The sequence below is a fragment of the Tamandua tetradactyla genome, chromosome 26, assembly GCF_023851605.1.
Source record: "Tamandua tetradactyla isolate mTamTet1 chromosome 26, mTamTet1.pri, whole genome shotgun sequence".
Lineage (NCBI taxonomy): Eukaryota > Metazoa > Chordata > Mammalia > Pilosa > Myrmecophagidae > Tamandua > Tamandua tetradactyla.
This window is the reverse complement of record NC_135352.1, coordinates 19,528,270-19,549,446: the sequence shown is the minus strand read 5'-3', so window position 1 is coordinate 19,549,446 and position 21,177 is coordinate 19,528,270. Positions and strand designations below refer to the sequence as shown.

General features: G+C 33.3%; 1 protein-coding gene across 6 annotated transcripts in view; it reads right to left on the bottom strand.

Annotated features, from left to right (window-relative positions):
• TUSC3 (tumor suppressor candidate 3) overlaps positions 1-21,177 on the bottom strand; it is a 267,076-nt gene that overhangs the window by 33,842 nt on the left and 212,057 nt on the right. For all 6 annotated transcript variants that reach the window (XM_077144666.1, XM_077144665.1, XM_077144664.1 and 3 more), the window contains one exon: positions 2,500-2,563. In XM_077144666.1, the coding sequence (XP_077000781.1) occupies positions 2,500-2,563 (64 nt within the window). The remainder of the gene's footprint in view (positions 1-2,499; positions 2,564-21,177) is intronic.

The following is a 21,177-nucleotide window of genomic DNA, read 5'->3' as shown; positions in this document are numbered from 1 at the left end:
TATCTTTTCCCCCTCATAACAGTTTTTTGACTTAAAGAATGTTTTATTTGATTAGTGTAGCTACCCCACCTCTTTTTTTTTTTTGTTACTACTTGGATGATATTATTTTTCCCTTCTTTCACTTGCAACCTACTTATATCTTGAATTTAAGGTGAGTCTTGTGAGACCATATAGCTGGGTCATACTTTTTTAATTCATTCTGCAAATCTCTACCTTTTTGACTGGGAAGTTTAAAGTAACAACTGATAATAATGCAGGACATTCTTTTGCCATTTTACTTAGTCTTTGTTTTATGCCCTTTTTGTCCTTCAGTTCTTCCATTATTGTCTACTTTCATACATATTAGATTTTTTTTTGTTTGTTTTATACCATATTGAGTCCATCCTCATTGCTTTCTGGATGTATTCTTATTTTTATTTTTTATTTATTTATTTTTTTACATGGGCAGGCACCAGTAATTGAACCCAGGTCCTCTGGCATGGCAGGCAAGCATTCTTGCCTGCTGAGCCACCGTGGCCCGCCCTGGATGTATTTTTAATATATTTTCCTTGTGGTTGCTACAGGGTTAAAATTTAGCATCCTAAATATATAAAATTTACATTTGATTTGATACCAACTTGACTTCCATAGTATGTACTTATACTGCTCCTATACCCAACCATGCCCCCACCTTTTTGAGTACTTGTTACAAATGATGTCTTTTTATATGGTCTGTCTAAAATCATAGTTTTATCATTACTTTTTATGCATGTGCATTTTAGCAGTTGTAGGAAATAAGTAGAATTACATAACACAAAATACCATGGTACTGGCATTTGTAATTAGCCATATAGTTACCTTTACCCAAGGTCTTTGTTTTTTTTGTGCCACTATGGATCACTGTGTAGTGTCCTTTCCTTCAGTCTGAAGAAACATTTTTAGCATTGCTAGTAAGCCAGATCTAGTGGTAAGGAACTGTTTCTGTTTTGTTTATCTGTGAATGTCTTAGTCTCTCTCTCAGTTTTGAAAGAAAGTCTTGCCAGGTAGAAAATTTCTGGCTGGTGTTTTGTTTTCTCTCAGTACTTTAAGTAATTCAACCCACTGCATTCAGGCCTCCATTATTTTTTATGAGAAACTGACAATTTATAATTGGGATTCCCCTGTACATAACACATTGCTTTTCTCTTGTAGCTTTTAGAACTCTCTTCTTGGCTTTACATTTGATCACTTTTACAACAGAGTGTTATTCTCTTCAGGTTTATCCTATTTGGTGTTTTGTGGACTTCTGGGATGTACATATTCACATCTTTTGCTAATCTTGGGAAGTTTTCTGTCATTATTTCTTTGAATATTTCTTCTGCCCCTATCTTTCTTTTGACTCCATCATATTTATATTGGTATATTTGCTGGTGTGTCCCACAGGTTTCTTGTCTTTCTTCACTTTCTATAATTCTTTTTCTGCTCCCCAGTCTGACTCATTTCATTTGTCTTATCCTTGAGTTCAGTGATTCTTTCATCTGCCAGCTCCAATCTGCTAATGAAAACCTCCTGGGAATTTTTCATTTCAATTACTGTTGTCTTCAACTCCAGTAGTTCTGTTTGGGTCCTTTCTAAAATTTCTATCTCTTTTTGAGATTCTCATATGGTTTTCATGATATCCTTTGGTTATTTTTTTGTATTTCTAATATTTTTAAAGGCTTAAGTCTATGATTATATAAAATGCTGGTAAATTTGGTAAGACTGCTTCATTTAAATATGAAACTTGGTAATCAAGGATAATAATCAAATGTTAAAAATTGTATTATAGGCACATTTTAAATCTTGATAATAACTGAATACATTCAAGAAACACTATAAATTCAACCTTGGGACATTTTTACCAGATGTGCACAAGCACCAACGTTCCTCCACAAGTCAGCTACTTACCCTAAAATAACTTTATTCTAAGAATATTCAGCTTTTATGTTTTTAATTAGACACTTAAACTTTACTCACCTCTTGCCTATCCTACTACCCTTCTAACTCCATACTATAATCTGCATGGTTAGCTGACAATTTGTCTTATATGTTAAAAAAAAAAAATATTCAACTATCCGATCTCTCTTCTTACTTACCATAACTTTTGAGCAAACTAAGACTAAGATAATTACTTTTCTTTTTTTTATCCTGCTACTTATATTACAGGTCATTTTCTCCACATTAAGTTCTTATATAGGCAAACTGTACAAACTTCACAAAAAAACCCGCCAGAGATAATCAGTGCAGAATTCAAGCTATACATTGAAATTTGGTAGTCAATACAAAAGAGAAAACAGCAACCTGTTAATGATTTAGAATAACAACAAAAACTACATTGTAACAGGAAATAATTAGCATAGGATTTTGGAAATTAGTCATATAGTAAAGTTCAAAATTTAATGTCTTAAAAGTCTTAATGTTTATTGTCAGGAAGAAGAAATCAATTTCATAGCATGCAGCTTTGGTTTGCCCTTTCCAAACCATCAATATTTTAAAGGATACTCAATACGAGAATAATATGCGACTCTGCCACGAATTGAGCCTGGCTGCTCCCATGAATGTAGCTCTATAAAACAAGACAAAGAAACAAAAGTTATAATCTGGAGAAAAGGCATGCTTATTTTGTAGCTTTATGGCATTAAGATAAACAAAGGACAAATCTATTAAGCTCCCATTTATAATTCTTTTAAAAAAATGATTAACTGGAAATAGAAGAAAATGTTGATACTATTGTAATAAACTATACGAAACTATAAAGGCAACTTAATATCAAAATTAAACCACACATATTTAAATGATTTTTTAAAATGATTTATTGCAGATATACAGAATGTAATGAGTCTTCCAGAGTTACTATAAAAATGTACTCAGCAATATAAAATAAAAAATTAGAGCAATTTTTTTTTCTGATTCTTTATCCTTTAAACTAGAAAGTGTTATGTTAAAACACTATTCTCCATGTTTTCAAAGTTTTTAAAATAAGGGGTTAGCTTTATAAATGCATCCATTTTATTATAACATTTAAATGGATGCTTTTTCAAAGCAAAATTATCATAATTTTTACCCCATGGAGAAATGTGTAACTTTTCTATATCTAAGATGAACTATAATGGTTAAGTCAATTACAGAATATCTGACCCAATCTCTCTCTGGATTTTTGCTTCTAAAAAAACTGATTCACAAAATATTTCTGTTAAATCACTCTTATGAAAAGTAATTGCTATGCAGTTCAAAATAAGTCTTTTCTTAGGTTTTACATTAAAAAAATAATAATAGGATAAATATGGTACCTTAGAAATATAAATCAATATTCTTGACTTTACATTGCTTATGAAGCATAAATATATCATTTAAGAGGACTAAAGTGGCTTGATGTGCCTTATTCAATATTTTTCTTTGTCATTATTTCTGACAGTAGGCATGGCTGAAAACGGGTGTGTTTTAATGGAATAAGCATGTAACAAGGACTTAGAAAATTATTCCTTCCTGGCTTTAATCCTTGACAAGTCAATCTTGAGAAATTCAGTATTCCCCTATGTATAAAATTAGGAAATGAATGAGATGATTCCAAAGGTCTTTTTATAGAGTCCAATCCCATCTTGGTATGCGCATATAGAGGCTGTTCTCTAGATCCTGGACTAAACTGACTGTCTGTTTCCATCTCTAATTTCTCAGTAATTTCACTGCACAACTGCCTCATCTGGAGGCTTAAATGTATGCTTTAGGCAAACTGGCTAGCAAATAGTCATTTCCAGTTCACATACACTATAGCTGCTGAGGAATCCTATCATATTGTTTTTCTTCTATCCATTTTTCTCTATTTAGATGTCCCTATATGGAAACAAGTACAGCTTTGAAATTAATACTCCAGTTGCTAGCTAACCATTTAAAATTTGTAACATTATCAATGGGTAACAATAATAAATTATGAAAAAACAATATTAGCAAAACAAATTTTAAAAAGTATAATTAATGCTTGACATCGCGTCAAGTCTGATTAGAGACTAAAGCCATAAGAACCAAGAAATGAAGCATAAAGCTTTGTTCTTCAAAAAATTATAAAAGCAAGGATCCTAAACCATAACAATAATAGCTTGCAAGCACAACATGCATTCATTTTGTGTAAGATACTTACAAGCTTTACATGTAATATTTCACTTAATTCTAACAGTCCTACAAGGTATTTTTATTACAGGCATTCCATAGATGGGCAACTGAAGCTGTGAGAGTGAAGAAACGTGTCCAAGTTGCCACATCTAGTATGTGCAGCTCTGGGATTTTAATTTAGGTTTATCCGATTTCAGATCATGAACTCTTACCCACTCTAATACCTTGTTTATCTTGTCATTTGTTGGGACATTTGACCAGGTATTTCATGTGTTATCCCACTGTATCCTGTTAATAATAGTTATTACCATTTCATCTTCCAAATAAGGAAACTGAGACCAGGAAAACTTTACTAATTTGCTCAAGATGAAAAAAAAAATAACTGATGGAGCTTGGACTAAATCCAAGCTCTGATAAACTCCAAGGTCCATGCCCTCCTATCATATAACAACTTAACATAAGGCAAGGAGAAAATCAAGTAAAATATTCTGTAAAAGCTTTATTTGACAGAGAAATGTTGACAGTTAATTATAAATATTTTAATATAACAGTGCAGAATAATATACCAAGTTTTATATAATACCTACAGAATACTTTCCCTATATTAAAATCACAAATGTAAAGAAGCAAAACTTCACACATTTTTTAAGCAACAGACTTTTTACTGATTGAACTTTTGTCAAGGTCACCAATGTACACATCACCAAATCCTAAGGCTATATCTCAATCCTACTTTACTCAGTCCAGCTGAAGAAACTTCTGTATCTGGTCATTCCCTCTTTTTTGTATTATTTCCTTCACCTGACGTCAACGATACTACTCCTGATTCTCCTACTTCACTGGTTCTTCCACTGGCTGTTTTTTTTTTTTTAATCTTTCTAAATCTAAATCGTGGAATGTATAAGAGCTCTGAATTAATTAACTCTTTTCTCTATCCTCACTCTTTCTAGGTGTTCTCATCCAATACCACAGCTTTTAAAGACCACCTCTATAATGTTTAACAAATTTCTATCTCTGGTCTGGTCTTCTCCCATTTAATCCACTATATATATCTCCACCATGGAAGATACATCCATCTTCACTTGGAAGTCTAAAAGGAATCTAAGATCTACACGTCTGAAACCAAACTCTTGATCAGCCCTTTTCTGTTTTTTTCCTTTCTTTCTTTTTTTTTTTTTTTTTGGTACGCTGATGGTGAGATCACATTTCATTCTTTTTCCATGTGAGCATCCCATTATTGCAGCACCATTTGTTGAATTTTGTTTGTTTGTTTTTGGGAAATGCATGGACTGGGACTCAAACGCAGGTCTCCCACATGGCAAGTGAGAATTCTACCACTGAACTACTCCTTGTACCCCCCTGATTAGCCTTTTCTATCCCAGAGTTTATTTCTTTTTCATTCTCCCCTATCTCAGTAAATAGCAACTTAATTTTTCCAGTTGTTTAGACCAAAACCTTGGGGTTCTTCTTGGCTCCTCCCTCTCTCTCCCTCTCTGATTTTTTTTTTGGTGCATGGTCTGGGAATGGAACCTGGATCTCCAGCATGGAAAGCAAGCATTCTACTAACTGAACCACCCATGTACCCTCTCTCTCTGATTTTTACTAAGTTTGACCAGTGAAAGATCAGTAACTAATGATAATCTACCCAAAATATATATATTCAAGTTATATTTATAAGTGATGGACAATTCTTTTTCCCTTCCTCTCCCTCTTCTTTTTTTCCTTCCATTCATATTGTATATGCAATCATTTAAAAAACACTGTTTGTTGTACTGTCAATGTCCACCCAAAATCCATACACTTGTCACACTTCCCGGAGAAACTGGCTTGAGGTAACACTGCCTGGTCCAAACAGTCATTGTCTCCCGCCTGGATTATTGCAATAGTCTCCTTCATTTTCCCTTTCTCTACTCCATAGTCTATTTGCCAGTCAAATGAATCCTGTTAAAACAAATCAGATCCTATTTTTAGAACTTGCTCAGAAGTTTTCAATGCTTTTTCAAAAGTGCAGAAAAATATCTGTTCAAGAAATCCCTTTTCACTCACAACATCAAGGAATCACATTCCTCAATTGTATTTAGAAACACAGTTATGTTAAAAAAAAAAAAAAAGATTTCACAGTTGTCACTAGCAGTGTTCACCTGAACAAATTACTGAACAAAAATGATCTCATCTTTAAAAGACAAACAGACAAATATTCCTCAAATATTGTTCTAAATCAAATAAGATATATTAAATAATCAGCAAGCAAAGCACCTGACTTTCTCTGTAGCACATAATCAAGAACAGACAAATTATTTTAAAGTCTCTATTCCTAACAAATTAGCTGTACCTTCTAAACATTAAATGAGCATGCTTGAATGCCATTCAGATATTTATTTTTTATTTTCATTCAGGAACTTGTATTAACATTTGACTTTTGTCTTGCTCATTAGTCATCACAAACACCTCAATATAAGATATGCTAGGGCCTTCAGGATTTAATAAACTAGAATTCACTTAAGACATGACTATTGAGCAATTATTAGGCACTGATTTAAGCAACAGAGATCCAACAGTAAACAAAACAAAATTATGCTTTCAAGGAGCATACACATTCAAATTATGAAAGAATAGTTTGTCTACTAAAATCAACAGAGATATTATTGACATACACTAAAAGCCATAAGAATAAAAACAGGGACAATGAGTATAAAAAATACTCCAGGGGCCTTGAACATTGAAATTAAATAGATAATTTTCACTTACTGGGCCACCTAAAGCAATGACTTAATTCAATTAAGATACAACTAAAGTCTATAACTTTCAACTGTTGTTAAAAACTCTGTATTTAAGGATGCTTCTACTTTCAAAATCCTTTGAAATACTGGGTAATGAATTCTTTACACCTATGGCATGATGTTGATTTATCTTTCCCTCTGTCACTATTTCTGATCAGTGGGGAAAATATCAGTAATTAATGGAAATCTACTTCCAAATATACATTCAATTTGTGTTTATAAGTATGGACCAATGTATTCACAGAGCAGATGAACAGTCAAGAAGGAATGTCTTTAATACTGGATAAGAACTGATTGTTTCTATAAAAACAAATTTATAATAAAACATTACTATAAATGTTCTTCATTCATCTAGTCTGTTGAACATTTCATAGAGCTTATGAACCAAAATCACATGAAAAGAATGCATTATAAAGAATCAGTTTATCAGAAAGTGCCATGACTTAGAGCCCAATTTTGTTTGAAGAAAAATTACATGATGTGAAGTTTGCATAATATATGAAAATAATACTATATTTTTAATTTTAACCACCTTGAAAATAAAAATTAACATATTTTGCTTAAAACAGTGGTTCTAATGTAACTATCAGAAAATGAAGTAGAAAATAAGCTAAATATACTATATATTAATAGAAAATTTCATTCTATTTAACTTATACCTAAATTTCTGGGGAGATGATACCAACCATGATACCCTGGTTTTTCAATATTATTTTAAAATTGTATTGGTAGGGAGTAATCATTAAGGAGGTTTTTTGAAGCACTTCATGTTGTGCAAATAATAATGGCCAGTGTAGACCAAAAGGTGTTTTGTGTGAGAAGGTGGCTACTATAATGAACACACAATGAACATGTCAGGAGTCTTGGTTTTTACTGCTAATGATGTTATTCAAAAGGGATTAGTTGTTTATCTTGGCTGCTCCTACCACATGGGTCTCAGTTACCTAGTCTATAAAATAAAGACATCGAAATTGATTGTATCAAGGAAACAATATAGTATACTAGTTTATAAAAATGGATTTTAATAAAAATACCTGAAATGGGTCTGCTATCCTGTATCTGCCACAAGCGTGACCTAAAATAAGTTACTTTAAGCCTCAAATTGCTGAGCATTATAATGGGAAAAATAAAATGTGAAAAGTGAATTATAAAATGCATATAAAATACGCAGCATCAGGCCTAAAACCCAGCAAGTAATCAATAAATGCTACTGATTATTATTATTCATCTAAGATTTTTCAAATGAGCTTTCAGTTTTTATTCTATCTTAGTCAACCAATTCAGAGATGGTGAAACTCATGCCCAATGATTATTGCCTCTTGTTAGTAAATTAAGTAAGACAAAGTCTGGGTTAAATTCTCCTGCCAATAAAAAATTTGCATGTGTGTTTTAAAATTTCTCTTATTCAAGTCCTTAAAAGACCAAACTGATAGTAAAATTATAAACCTTGAGAGCAAAAGACAAACAACCAGCCTGTTTTAGGAAACGTAACAAAGACTACTTAAGATATATGGGCTTTAGATCAAACCAAATATTAACATGCATAGAGTTAAAAAAAAAAAAAAAGTTGCTCAGTAATATACATAAGCCAAGACACAGCTTCTTTTGAAGACAATAATACATGGAATTCAAGTTTACTGTCATGTCTCTCTTATTATTTGATAAAAATACATGCTGGTAAGCTCTTGCTTTTGGCATTAAATTCCAAATAAAACTATCTGAAATAATCTTTATTGTTTCCTTTTCAATTTCTTTCTTGTAATACTAATGTCCAGGAAAGGATATTTTTGAACTGTTAAGATAAGATACACTATCTCATGAAGTGTTAAAATTAATAGAAATCCTTAAAGGTATTCTATGAAGATGGAACCAATTAATAAGTGGTCTTTACTAAAAACAAACAATTATAATAAAAAAGAATGAAATAAGGATGGAAAGGAGGAAGGGGGAAAGAAGAGAGAACAGAGGAATCGAAGGAAGGAAGCCTATTGTTGAAAAAGTGGCAAAAGGAAGTATCTTAGATAACCACTGTCACTGTACAAAACAAGCTGAAATCCCAAGATACTTATCACTCTTATATTCTAATAAAAGATTCCTTCATTTCTTAATAGTTACACATTTTAGCCCTTTCCTTGGGGTCTTCTTTTTATTCATCAACCTATATCAACTTCTCTGAGGCAGCATTAGTCATTGCTAGGCTGTTACACCATATGGCAAATGTGATATAGACAGCACAATAGTGAGGCCATCTCCTTCTGGATTTGCTTGAAAGAAGAGATATAAATAAGTATTATCTATATGTAGGTGGTAAAGAATATCACTGTGTTTGATTTCCCCGGAGGCTGTACCTATCTTGTGCTTGAAATTGCTAAGCTCTTTACTAAATATTTGGCTTAAACTCAAGAATGATTATGACTGAGATATAAAATAAAACACTTCTTCAGGAAAACAGTGATAAACCTTGATTACTTCTGTCAGCTATAAAGAATAAGCAACTGCTCACTTGTTACCTGAAATTTATTGATGTTTTTTAGCCTTGTAATAGGTGAAGAGCATGAATCTCTTAACTGTGCCAGTTACATTTCAAACAGGGTTTTTTACTTTTTTTTAAAATACTAATTGATGGTCAAAAGGGTGGCTCTCTTAACCTAGGTCAGTGGTTCTCAAAAGAATTCTCAAAATTGTGTGTGCATGAAATTCACCTGGGTTGGCTTGTTTGAAAAAACAGATTTTCAAACTCTGTATATCAAGATGCGAATACAGTAGGTTTGTGGTAAAACCAGAAATCTTACTGTTTGTGAACTGCAATTCCATTTTGTGGGAGGCTGCATGGGAAGCAGAGAAATATGTAATCTTGTAAAAACTGCCAAAAAGGCTACATATTCAGAGAAAACATCTTACTGGTAATTAACTGAGTTGTTTGTTTTTAACAATAAAAGAATTGCTATTATCAACTTTAGCAGCTTACAGCTCTACAGATCCAAGTCTACATGAGGATGCTGGCAGCAAATTGGGCCCAAGCAACAGAAGAAACAATCTGAGGCTAATCAGACAGGTGAGAAAAGGATAATATCAAAGAATATCTCTACAATCTAAGAATTTAGTCATCCTGTCCAGCATTCTGGCAGGTTTCCCAGAATATTATAAGAAACACAGTGAAAATTACAGGAGGCAGAATCTGAGACTACTGGAAATATAAGAACAAAATGGTGGTTTGTAGCATCTGTGCTGGTCTGAAAGGAAGTATGCCCCCAAAGAAAAGCCATGTTTTAATATAAAACCCATTTCATAAAGATAGAATAATCCCTATTCAATACTGTATATTTGAAACTGTAATCAGATTATCTCCCTGGATGATGTGATTTAGTCAAGAGTGGTTGTTAAACTGGATTAAGGGACAACATGTCTCCACCCATTTGGGTGGGTCTTGATTGGTTTATTGGAGTCCTATAAAAGAGGAAATATTTTGGAGAATGAGAGATTCAGAGAGAGCAACACTACAAAGCATAGAGTCCACGAGCCAGCGACCTTTGGAGATGAAGAAGGAAAACTCCTCCCAAGGAGCTTCATGAAACCAGAAGCCAGGAGAGAAAGCTAGCAGATGATGCTGTGTTCGCCACGTGCCCTTCCAGATGAGAGAGAAGCCCTGACGGTGTTTACCATGTGCCCTTCCACTTGAGAGAGAAACCCTGAACTTCACTGGCCTTCTAGAACCAAGGTATCTTTCCCTGGATAGATGCTTTTGACTGGACATTTCTATAGACTTGTTTTAATTGGACATTTTCTCGGCCTTAGAACTGTAAACTAGCAACTCATTAAATTCCCCTTGTTAAAAGCCATTCCGTTTCTGGTATATTGCATTCCAGCAGCTAGCAAACTAGAACAGCGTCTAACCAGGAACTTGGTACAGTCTAGTTTTTTGGGTAATTGTGACTGCAGGCCAGGAAGAGTTATGCTTGGTCTTATTCAGACTTGCTTCCATAAAAAATTGTAAAAAAGTACAGAAATACCTCTTCATATGAGCTTTACCTGGACTAGTCAGTAGACTGGTAGTCCTTATCAGTGAAAGAAAAAAGATAAGGCAATCAAAACAATGATCAAGCTGAAAAAGGTGTCTATGTGCAGCCTGCCAAGCCAGAGTTCCTGGACCATTTTAAAAGAAAAGCTTATAGGTAAGATCAAGAGAACTCAGTCTGAGCTCCTAGAGGAAGATGGTGATCACAACTGTATAGCAGTTAATTACTACTAACATTTTGCTATTTCCCATGTGTGGGTGTGTGGGTGTAAATTATATGTAAATTTTAAACAAAACTGAGATTGTATTGTGTATGTTTTGTGTCTTGCTTCTCACTTGACATTGCATGGTGAATTCTTTTTACAGGTCAGTAAAATTTAAAACTTACATTAAAAGCTATAGGGGATTTCATAATTAAATGGAGCTCTTATGGCAACTTTCTCATTAGGAGAACCCCACTTAGGGTGGGGGAGATGATACTGGGCCTACTTAAAAATGCCTCTCTTACTCCTGTTCAGGTGGCCATATGACTCAGCTATGGCAAGTTCAGAAATATAAGTGGACGTCTGCTCAGTAGAGCTAAGGGATTTCTTGTTACCATAAGACAATCTTGGCAAACACGAACACTGGTCCTATCAGGAACACAGATATGAAACCTAGGCATACTGGGGCTATTTTTAGACATAAGGAAGATGGCCATTCCCTCTGGGTAGAAAGACTCAAGGAGGATCCTTGGATGCCTGATGACATGCCCTCTAGAGCTGCCACACCAGCCCTGGACTGCTGACATATGGGCTTCTTGATACATGGGAAGAATAAACAACATGATTATTTAAGACTCTGTCAAGTTCTGTTACATGAAGCCAGATGTAGTCCTAACCAATACAATAAATAACTATAGCAGAATGTGCTGTTACAGAAAAAAGAAACCAAATCAATATTAAGGACACCCTAAGAAGACTATTTGAAAATAGTTGATAAAAATTGCCCCTGTCTAGAAGGTCAGCCACTAAGAGCAGAGAGTGCAGGGCTGGGAGACTCCTGGGATTGTATAAAACAACCCTAGGCCCCTACTGGCGATAAACTCTTCTTAGAGAAGCACCTCTTTTTTTTTTTAACAAAACCAATAATATGATCAATGAGAGAGATGCTATTATCTATTGTATTTTAAAAATAAATGTAAATTAAAATAAGACAGTATAATAAGACCAAACAAATTTCTTCTAAGTGCAAAGCAGAAGTTAGCAGGTTATTCTATGATTCACTAAGTAATTTTAGTAATTAGTATTTTGTTGACAACATATTTCCAGACCTACTGATTTCATTTTACTTAGTAAAAGAAGAAAACTTGAAATGCATAGTATAATCACTCTCGTAGAATTCTTTTGTAACTAAAGTAGGAAGTTCATTTGCTATATTCTTAACCATTTTAAAATCCAGTTGACCACTGACCAGCATAACTGGCTACAAGTCCCAAGAGAAAGCTTTGAAAGCACAGCAAATTGTGTCTCTATGGGAATGGTCACTCATGCTCTATTCTAATATCATTTTACAAAGTTCTGATGAAGATTTGAAATTCAGTGCACATTAACGTGCGTGAACTGCTTTGGGTGAGGTATACAGGTGGTGTCTTGGGAGGTGTAAAGAGGAAGAAAAAAAGCCTCGGTTCTCATGGAGATTGCAATGAAGGGGGTAAGAGAGAGGATATGCATGAATAATTGTAACAGAATGCTTGTTAGTATTTCTGAAATTAAAGCAGAAATCTGCCTCAACTCATAGCAGCATACATAATCTGTAATGAAATAAAAAGAACCCTCCCAAGAAGGAATTTTATTGCACTTTGACCTTTTACTCATTCAACAGCTCCTTAAATACTCCATTGAATGGCTGTCATTTAGGTATGCTTATTTTACCCAAGAAGTTACCAGTTTAAAGTCAGCATATTAATTTTCTAAAACATAATGCCAATTAAGAATTCCTGACCTAAAATTTAACTCCATACTCCTTAAGTTTTCAGCCAGAGACAAGTTGAACACTGTTTAAAGTTAACTTAGTTCATGTTTTCCCACTTTACAATAGATAGTGCAAGAAAACCCCAGTACTGTCGGATGGCTGGCCTGGGGCATACTAGATAATTGTTAAATGACATCCTGAAATGATGAGAGAAAGAACGCTTCTGAAGTATATATAGACCTATAGCATCAACCCACCAGAAGAGTGGATTTTTTTATAGCAATAACTTTCAGTCTTTAAGGACAAATTGGATATTTTCACTATCTTAAATATGAGAAAGTATATGATATATTATTGAAAGATAGCTATCAAAAGTTAAGAAACCATTGGAACTGGAAAAAGTAATACTTATTTATCTGGAAAATTAATTTTAACTGAATGCTTATAATCCTTATGTGTCACATAAGGGTGGTGTTATTATACTAATATATATTTATTAGACAGCAGGAGTAGAATAACCACACTTTGAAGTGTTATTAAATGTAATCCAGTACATAACTCCAGTTGTACTTCCTGATGTATTTGTCCTTGAGACTCAAAAGATACATTAGCATTTATGTGAGGCCTTCTCCAGTCCTAGATTGAAGAAAACAAAGCAAAAAAAAAAAAAAAAAAAAACCCAGTTGAAGAGTTTTTAATGTAAGATATATGCCTTTCTACTGTGTCACATCAGACATATACCAGAAGTACCATCAAAATGTATGCATGTGTGTGTGTTTACTTTCTATCTTGGGGGGAAAAAGCAACTATCAAGGAAAATCGATAGTCTCATGTTATTATTACAAATATAAATCCAAACTGCAAGACTAGACCAACATTAATATAACATAGCTTAAAATTTATATCATTCTGTGTTAATACAAAATTAGAGATCAAATATTTTATATTTTGAATGAGTACGTCTAAGAAATGCTTTAGGAACAGAGATTTCTGTGCCTAATCTAGTTTTGCCAATAAATTCAAAATTTTTCCCCAAGAAAGACATTTAACTTCTAATTCATTTTCCTGGTGCAGATAATTTTTCTTACTAATGGGGCTATTAGGGAATTAAAAAGATGTCACTATGAAGAAAGCCTATAAAATGTGTCCAAGCAAAAATAAATAAATAAACAAGAATCATTGTATTCTTTTCAAGTACAGTATTTTTCTTTTTTTCTATGAGTCTGTCTATGATATTCTCAGTATTCACATAATGCCTGTGTGTGTGTGTGTGTGTGTATACATATTCATGTGGATGACAAATACCCTAGGTAGCTAGCCAATTATTCTTAAATAATGTGCCTTTTAGCATTTCTGTTAAATTGTCCTCTAATTACTATTTGGACTTTGCGTTTATTCATAGTCTTTATCTCATTGAATCCTATTACATCATGTGGCATTATCTGCTATGACAGATTTTCTATTCCAATATTTTAGATGGATTTAGTTTACATCTTTGAAACGTCTCTTATATTGCCTCAAGAATGGTACTTCTAAAGCTTACCTAATGCCAACTGCTTTAGAAGTCCAGGGCCATCCATTTTCTCCATATATCTAAGACTTCTGTGTTTTGATGAACAAGTCTGGGAAGTCATTCTCTCAATCTTTGACAACAGAGACTTTCCCTAGACATTTGCTGTGAAATACAGTATAATGGTATAAAGGAAAGCTATCTAAAAAATGAAAATGGCACAGATATGGATTCAGATATTAGACCAATATAAGGCATGTAACAGTACCATGGTTTTGCTGTCTTCAGAATGAGTCTAATGATGGATGCTATTGGCTGAGCCTACTAACCTTCCAAAGGAGACCAAAATATTGGTGTAATTTCCTATTTCTTTAAGCTATTTGAAGACTACAAATTAACACATTCTTCTTTATATTTAATCAATATGCTATCAATGTTAACCCAGGTATATAAGAAGTGTTTTGTATATAACATGCTGATAGAGAACATCTAGTTCTACTACAGAAATTTTATAGCACTGAATACAACCATCTTCAATAGAGATACTATACTCTAATGATTAGGAATTATGGTTCCAAACCTTGCTGCTGTGTTTAAATCTTAGGTGGCATTGGACATGTTATTTAACCAATCTATGGTCCATGTTTCCCATCTATAAAATGGGATAAAAGAGTATCTACTTCATAAGGTTTTTTTAAACATTAAATGTTTTAGAAAGGTGTGACACAAAGTAAGCCTTCAGTAAGTATGAGATAGTACTATTTTTGTTGTTATTATTGTATTTATTCCAAAAATGTTTACTGAGTGTCTAACATGTGATAGGTACCTTCCTAGATACTTGATATAAAAAAAGTGAACAGGTCAAATATCCCTGGCCTAAAGGGGTTTATATTCTAGTGTGTGTGTATGGGGAGGGTTGGAGAGAGGAGCTGGGAGGGAACAGGTATAAACAATGATTGTATAAATATAAATAATATAAAATAAGGTGCTAAATGCTATGAGAAAAGGAAAAGTAGAGCAGAGAAAAGGGATTGGAAGTGTTGAGAGTTAAAAGCAGGTTGCAATTTAAGTGGGGGTGAGGGGGGTGGAGGGTCAGAAACATCATAAAGAAGATTGCATTTGAGCAAAGGCTCAAATAAAGAAAGCTAGTTAGCCGCACTGCTTTTGAGAGAACCATATAAGAGGCAGAAGAAATAATTTGGCTAGTGCAAAGGCCCTAAGGTGGAAATGTGCTCAAGAAGCAATTAGGAGGTTTTTCTTTTATAATCAGGAAGCATTTTTTTCCCCTAAAAGTTAATCATGCTGGAGTTAAAAAAAAAAAAAAAAAAAAGATTCTTTTACTGTTTCTTAGGGCTGAATAAATTTTTTAAAAAGTTAAACTAGTAGGGAGAGAACAGGAGATTGTATATTTATTATTCATGTAAGACAGAAATGTAACCTCAGAGTTTATTTATTCAGTATTGAAATATCTGGTCTGAATTAATCCCAGATGCTGAGATGGCTCATAACTCTTCATTGGTATAATTATTTTAGAACCATGTTGCTATCAACTCTAAAGTTTTTCTTTGATAATCATTTCAGCAGTCATAGTTTACCAAGTATAACTACTTATAAAATGTAGCATTTGTACGTAAAGTGGAAATTTGAGATAATTAAACATTTTATGGCTGGAAAAAGCTATGAGAAGCAATTTCTTCATTAAGATGATGGCATAATAAATAACCAATAAACTTGGGGTACCAAAAACTGAAAATTTCAAAACACAACAATTCTATACATGGTTGTTCTTGTTATTTATAAACATTTATTTTATAGGTTAATCATCCAAATTCTTTAGAAATGTATTTGAGACAAAGGCTATAAAAAACAATTTTATTCTCATATTTCCAATAACGGAACACTTTTAGTAAAAATATCATCACCCAGAATCTGAATAATACTTTAAGACATACATGTAATTTATATATACTATTTTCAAGTTACCTTATACAACCAATAAGATATCTCATTCTTGGCAAGCTATATGGAGGTTAGTGACAGTCATCTTTAACTATAGCTTCAATGAGGAGGCAATCTCCTTTAAGACAATGTAATCAATAAGACATTAACATGCAATCTGTACTCAATTAAGCCCTTTTCAAATGAGGCCAAGAGCATGAATAAGTGACCAATTATTCTGTGAGAAATGTTTTTAACACATTTCAACTGAACAATAATGCGCCAACTGACAAAAATCATTGTTAGTTTTCTTAAAATCTTTTAACTGATGATTGAACTTCTCTTACTGTCAGCTTCTTTTTGAAAAGAGCAACATTAAGTTTAGATTTTACTTTAAAAATGCAATATTAACAAAAATGCTTACACACATGCAAATTATATATAGATATGTATATTTATAGGTAGACATGTATGGGAAAATATGGAAAAGCAATCAGAGAGAGCCACAGAAAACTAAAGCATCAATATTTGTGGAAATGATTTAGAAATTGGGAGGAGAGTAATGAAAAGATGACTTTTATATTTTCTTTCATATAGTTCTGTATTATTTGATCCTTTACAACTTTTACAAAAAGCCATATTTGCAGATTATTTGTGGATCAACATGTTCTTTTAAAAACAAAACAAAACTATTTACTTTTGCCATCAAGAGGTTGATAGCTGTGTCAGTTTGAAGCTGTTGTATACCCCAGAAAAGCCATGTTCTTTAATCTTCATTTAATATTGCTGGGTCTTTTTTATTGTTTCCATGGAGATACCAATTGTGGGTAGTACCTTTTGATTAGGTGGTTTCCATGGAGATACATCTCCAGGCATTCCAAGTGGGGTTGCTTATTGGAGCTTTTCAAAGAGGGAACCACTTTGGAAAAAGCCTGAGTGCCCACACAGCCAGAGACCTTGGGAGATATGAAAGGAATATGCCCTGGGGAAAGCCTAAGAAATGAGGAGAGAAAGCTAGCCATGTGCCTTCCCAGCTGACAGAGGTGTTCCAGATGGCATCAGCCTTTCTGAGTGAAGGTTATCTCTTGTTGGTACCTTAACTGGGACATTTTCACAGCCTGAGAACTGCAAACTTGCAACTTAATATATTTTCTTCTTAATTTCAGGTAATATTGTATTCCAGCAGCTTTAGTGAACTAAATAATATTCTAGAAAAATAACTGGTCACACAAGCTGTGTACAAACAAATCAAATTTCAAAAATGACTGAAAATTATACATCTTATTTAACCACATGGAAATACCTGGTGACCTTAATGAATGTGGCTTTTAATGGAGTGCTGGCATATGAAGTTCACTGAGGAACAAACAGGAAGTGAAGAAACTTAATGAGGATAGATTGTTCTTTTAGGACATCACTACGAAATAAGATCATCTTATGAGTGTGAAGGATAAAGATGCACTAGAGAGAAGGATCAGGGCTGTGGAATATATTAAATCAAAACCTTATTTCTGACTTGCAACAATATTTTCCAAGTAGCAGCAAAGTAACACTTGACTGGGATTGGTAAAGAGAAAGAGGATGGCAATTCTGGAGAAACCAGTTAAATCCCTTAAGAGAGGATGATGAATAGGAAGCTAGGAGAACTCTGAGTAAATGGATAAGGAATGAAAACTAGAATAAGCAGAAATAAGAGAATAGAAGAATTTGAAGTAGAAGTCAGTGATATGAATTTCAAGTAGTTCCCAAATGAGTGGTTTAAGACGAATAGATAGGTAAGTGATAGAATTTGAAGAGAAAAATCATAATATGAAGCCAGTGTGCTAAAAGAATCAACAGCATGGGTGCTCAGAATAAAGAGACTAAAATGAAGGAAAAAAAAGAAAAGATTTTACATGTCTGAAGACAGAAGAACAAATTTGATAACCTTTAGAAGGCCTTTAAGGCCTTCTAATTTTATTTTTCAAATAAGTTACTATATGATTGTCTTCAAAATTAAAATAGCCAGCACCTTACAAAAAGCGTATAAATGACACAAAGAATACAATATTCAATTGCACGAAATAAAAACTGTCATTAAGGAAACTGTGCATATCAACAATGTTTTTTTTCCCTTTAGAGAAAAGATCAACAAATGAGCTCAGCAATTATAATTTATGCTACTTAACTGGAGTTGGTATATCATCTGCATGCTACTGCAATGTTTTTCTTTATGAATACATATTATGATTTGTTAAACTTTTTTGTTTATGATTTCCTTTCACTTTCTAAAAATATAGTAAAAACCTGACTATATCACTCCAGGGGATGAAGGAAAATATAAATTTTAAAACATATTCTCAAACAGTAGTATAATTCTAATTGCCAACTGAAAGTTCTCAAATGGAAAGCTACTTCAATAGAGAAAAAACATTTTCAATTAGCATCATCCTTATGGATATAAACAATAAAGGTTATTGTTTTCTAAAAGCTTTTCTCTTGAGCAAAGTAAACATTTGTCCAAACCTTTTACAGCATTAATTTGCTTAGTAACCATGCACAGTACAATGGTAAAGTTATCTAAAGACGATGATAAACATTATAAATTCCAAAACTGAATTCTGATTAATGTGTTTAATGCAATTTAATATATACCTAGGGCAGACCAAGGTGGCTCAACAGACAGGGTTCTCGCCTGCCATGCTGGAGACCTGAGTTCATTTCCCAGTGACTACCCATGCAAAAAAATATATATATATTTTTATATATATATATACTTTTTTTCTTCCTTTTTTTGTTTGTTTTTTCTTCTAAAACCAAGTAACATCTTTCTCAGTAAAGCTTTTGGTTCGGAAAAAGTGAAATAAATTATCACTGATACAAATATTTTGAAATTATTCCCTGCACCTTCCAAATAATGTTGCTACTTTTTTTTTCAAACATCTTCTATGCAATAGAGGAATTCTGGGAATCTTACAAGAGAAAGGAAAATTCCCCTAAACCATAATCTCAGTTAAGGAGTTCAACATTGGACAGAAACTCAGAGGATTCAGGCAAAAATTTTCATTTTAATGTCAAAGTGAAAGATGGTAGGGAGGAGGAGGAGAAAAGGGGAAGAGAAAAATGGAGTAGCTTTGGGCATTACTATTTATTACCAGAAGGAAACCTGTATTTAGAGCAGAGGTTTTAAAATTTATTGGATCTGAGAATCAAGAAACTCTTGAAGGGTAAGGCTGGGGAAGTGGGTTAGTTAATGACAACAAGGGAGGTGATTTGGTGGTGGCTACGTAGCTGTGTTCAATTCATGAAAATTAAGCTACACACATAATTTCTGCATTTTTTTGCATGGATGTAATACATCAATAGAAATTTCACTGGATAATTCTGCTACAAAAACATTCCTAGATCCTATTTTCTGGGATCTGCTTTTTAATTAGCACATTGGGTGGGTGAAAAATTGGACACATTAAATTTCCAGAACATAACTGGAGAAACAACAGTTGAGAGGTTCAAAGGTAATTTCTTTACCTTGGCAGCATTCTTTTTGCCGTAGGCATTTCTGGGCCATTCAATGAATGTACTGATTTTAAATCCTTCTAGTCCACTTGTTCATCAAGCGGTTGATTTACTCACTATAAAATGAGGACTCCTTTAGGTTAGCATTCATTTCTACTCTTACTTTTTATTTATTTTATTGAGGTTTCAAAAGGTCATGACTTATACTACATGACATAAAAATGAGTAAATCATACTTGCTACCTCAAAATGTATATAATGTGGTTTAAATAAGTATACATTACTTCAAATACAAAACAAAAATTAATTAGCATAAGTTAGGCAAACAAAGTACTATAAATGTAAGAAAAAAAGTGGAAAAGCAGAGAAGGTTTCATGGAAGATATCATCATGGAATGATTCTAGCCTGTAGGGAAAACCTAAATTAAGATTTCAATACAAGAAAATGAGGAAAGTACTCCATAAAGGGCAGGTCTGAAGGAGCATTAAGATAAGGAGCAGTAGACTTAATATAGGGCTACAAGGAGGAAAGTAGTTAGAGATGAGACAATGCAGATTGTCACCACATTTGAAGAGGCCTTGGATAGAACGTAGAAATAACTACCTAATTTTGTAGGCAAAAGGAAGCCGGCCAGAGGATTTTTGAACAGTGAGATGTGATTTTAGGTTACTTTAGGAAGCTGAATCTGGGACCCAAAAATGTAAGAGAAGAATAAAGACGGGCCAGCATATTATAGTATAGTGATTCTGAACCTGTGCTATGCAGACAAACAGATCTGGTTCTATTCGCAATCCTACTCTGATGAAGCTACTATACTTCTCTGAACCACAGTTTCCTCACCTGTAACTGGGGTATAACAGTGACCACTTCATATATGTGTAGTGTAAAGACGGAATGAAATAACATGTAAAGTTTCTAACACATTTCGGATAATTCTGTTGTTTTCTTATTAACAGGACCGTCATCATCATCATTCACTTTTCCACATCTCTTAAGGTTTTCCTGTGCTCTTAGACATGACATATTTAGACGGCTCATATGAGTTTTTCCTGGAGCTATATTCTGATGGGGGATAAACAGGTAAAGTAGAAGAAAAAAAATGAAGAAAATTATAAAACACAAGCACAAAGAAAGACTAACTAGGCCTAGTTCAATATGTCAAAGGAAAATCAGAAACCTGTGAATAGCCAACAAACATAAAATAAAACTATTCTAGTAGTACCTGTCCTCATCATCTTCTACTTGGATTTGGCAAAAGCTTTCAGACTTCCCTGTGGTGAAATAACAGAACTGTATATTGCTGTCAAGCTAATACTACTAATGCAAAACTCTTTTTTTTTTCCAATGGTAATCAATTAGCTATATACCAAGTAAAATTTTT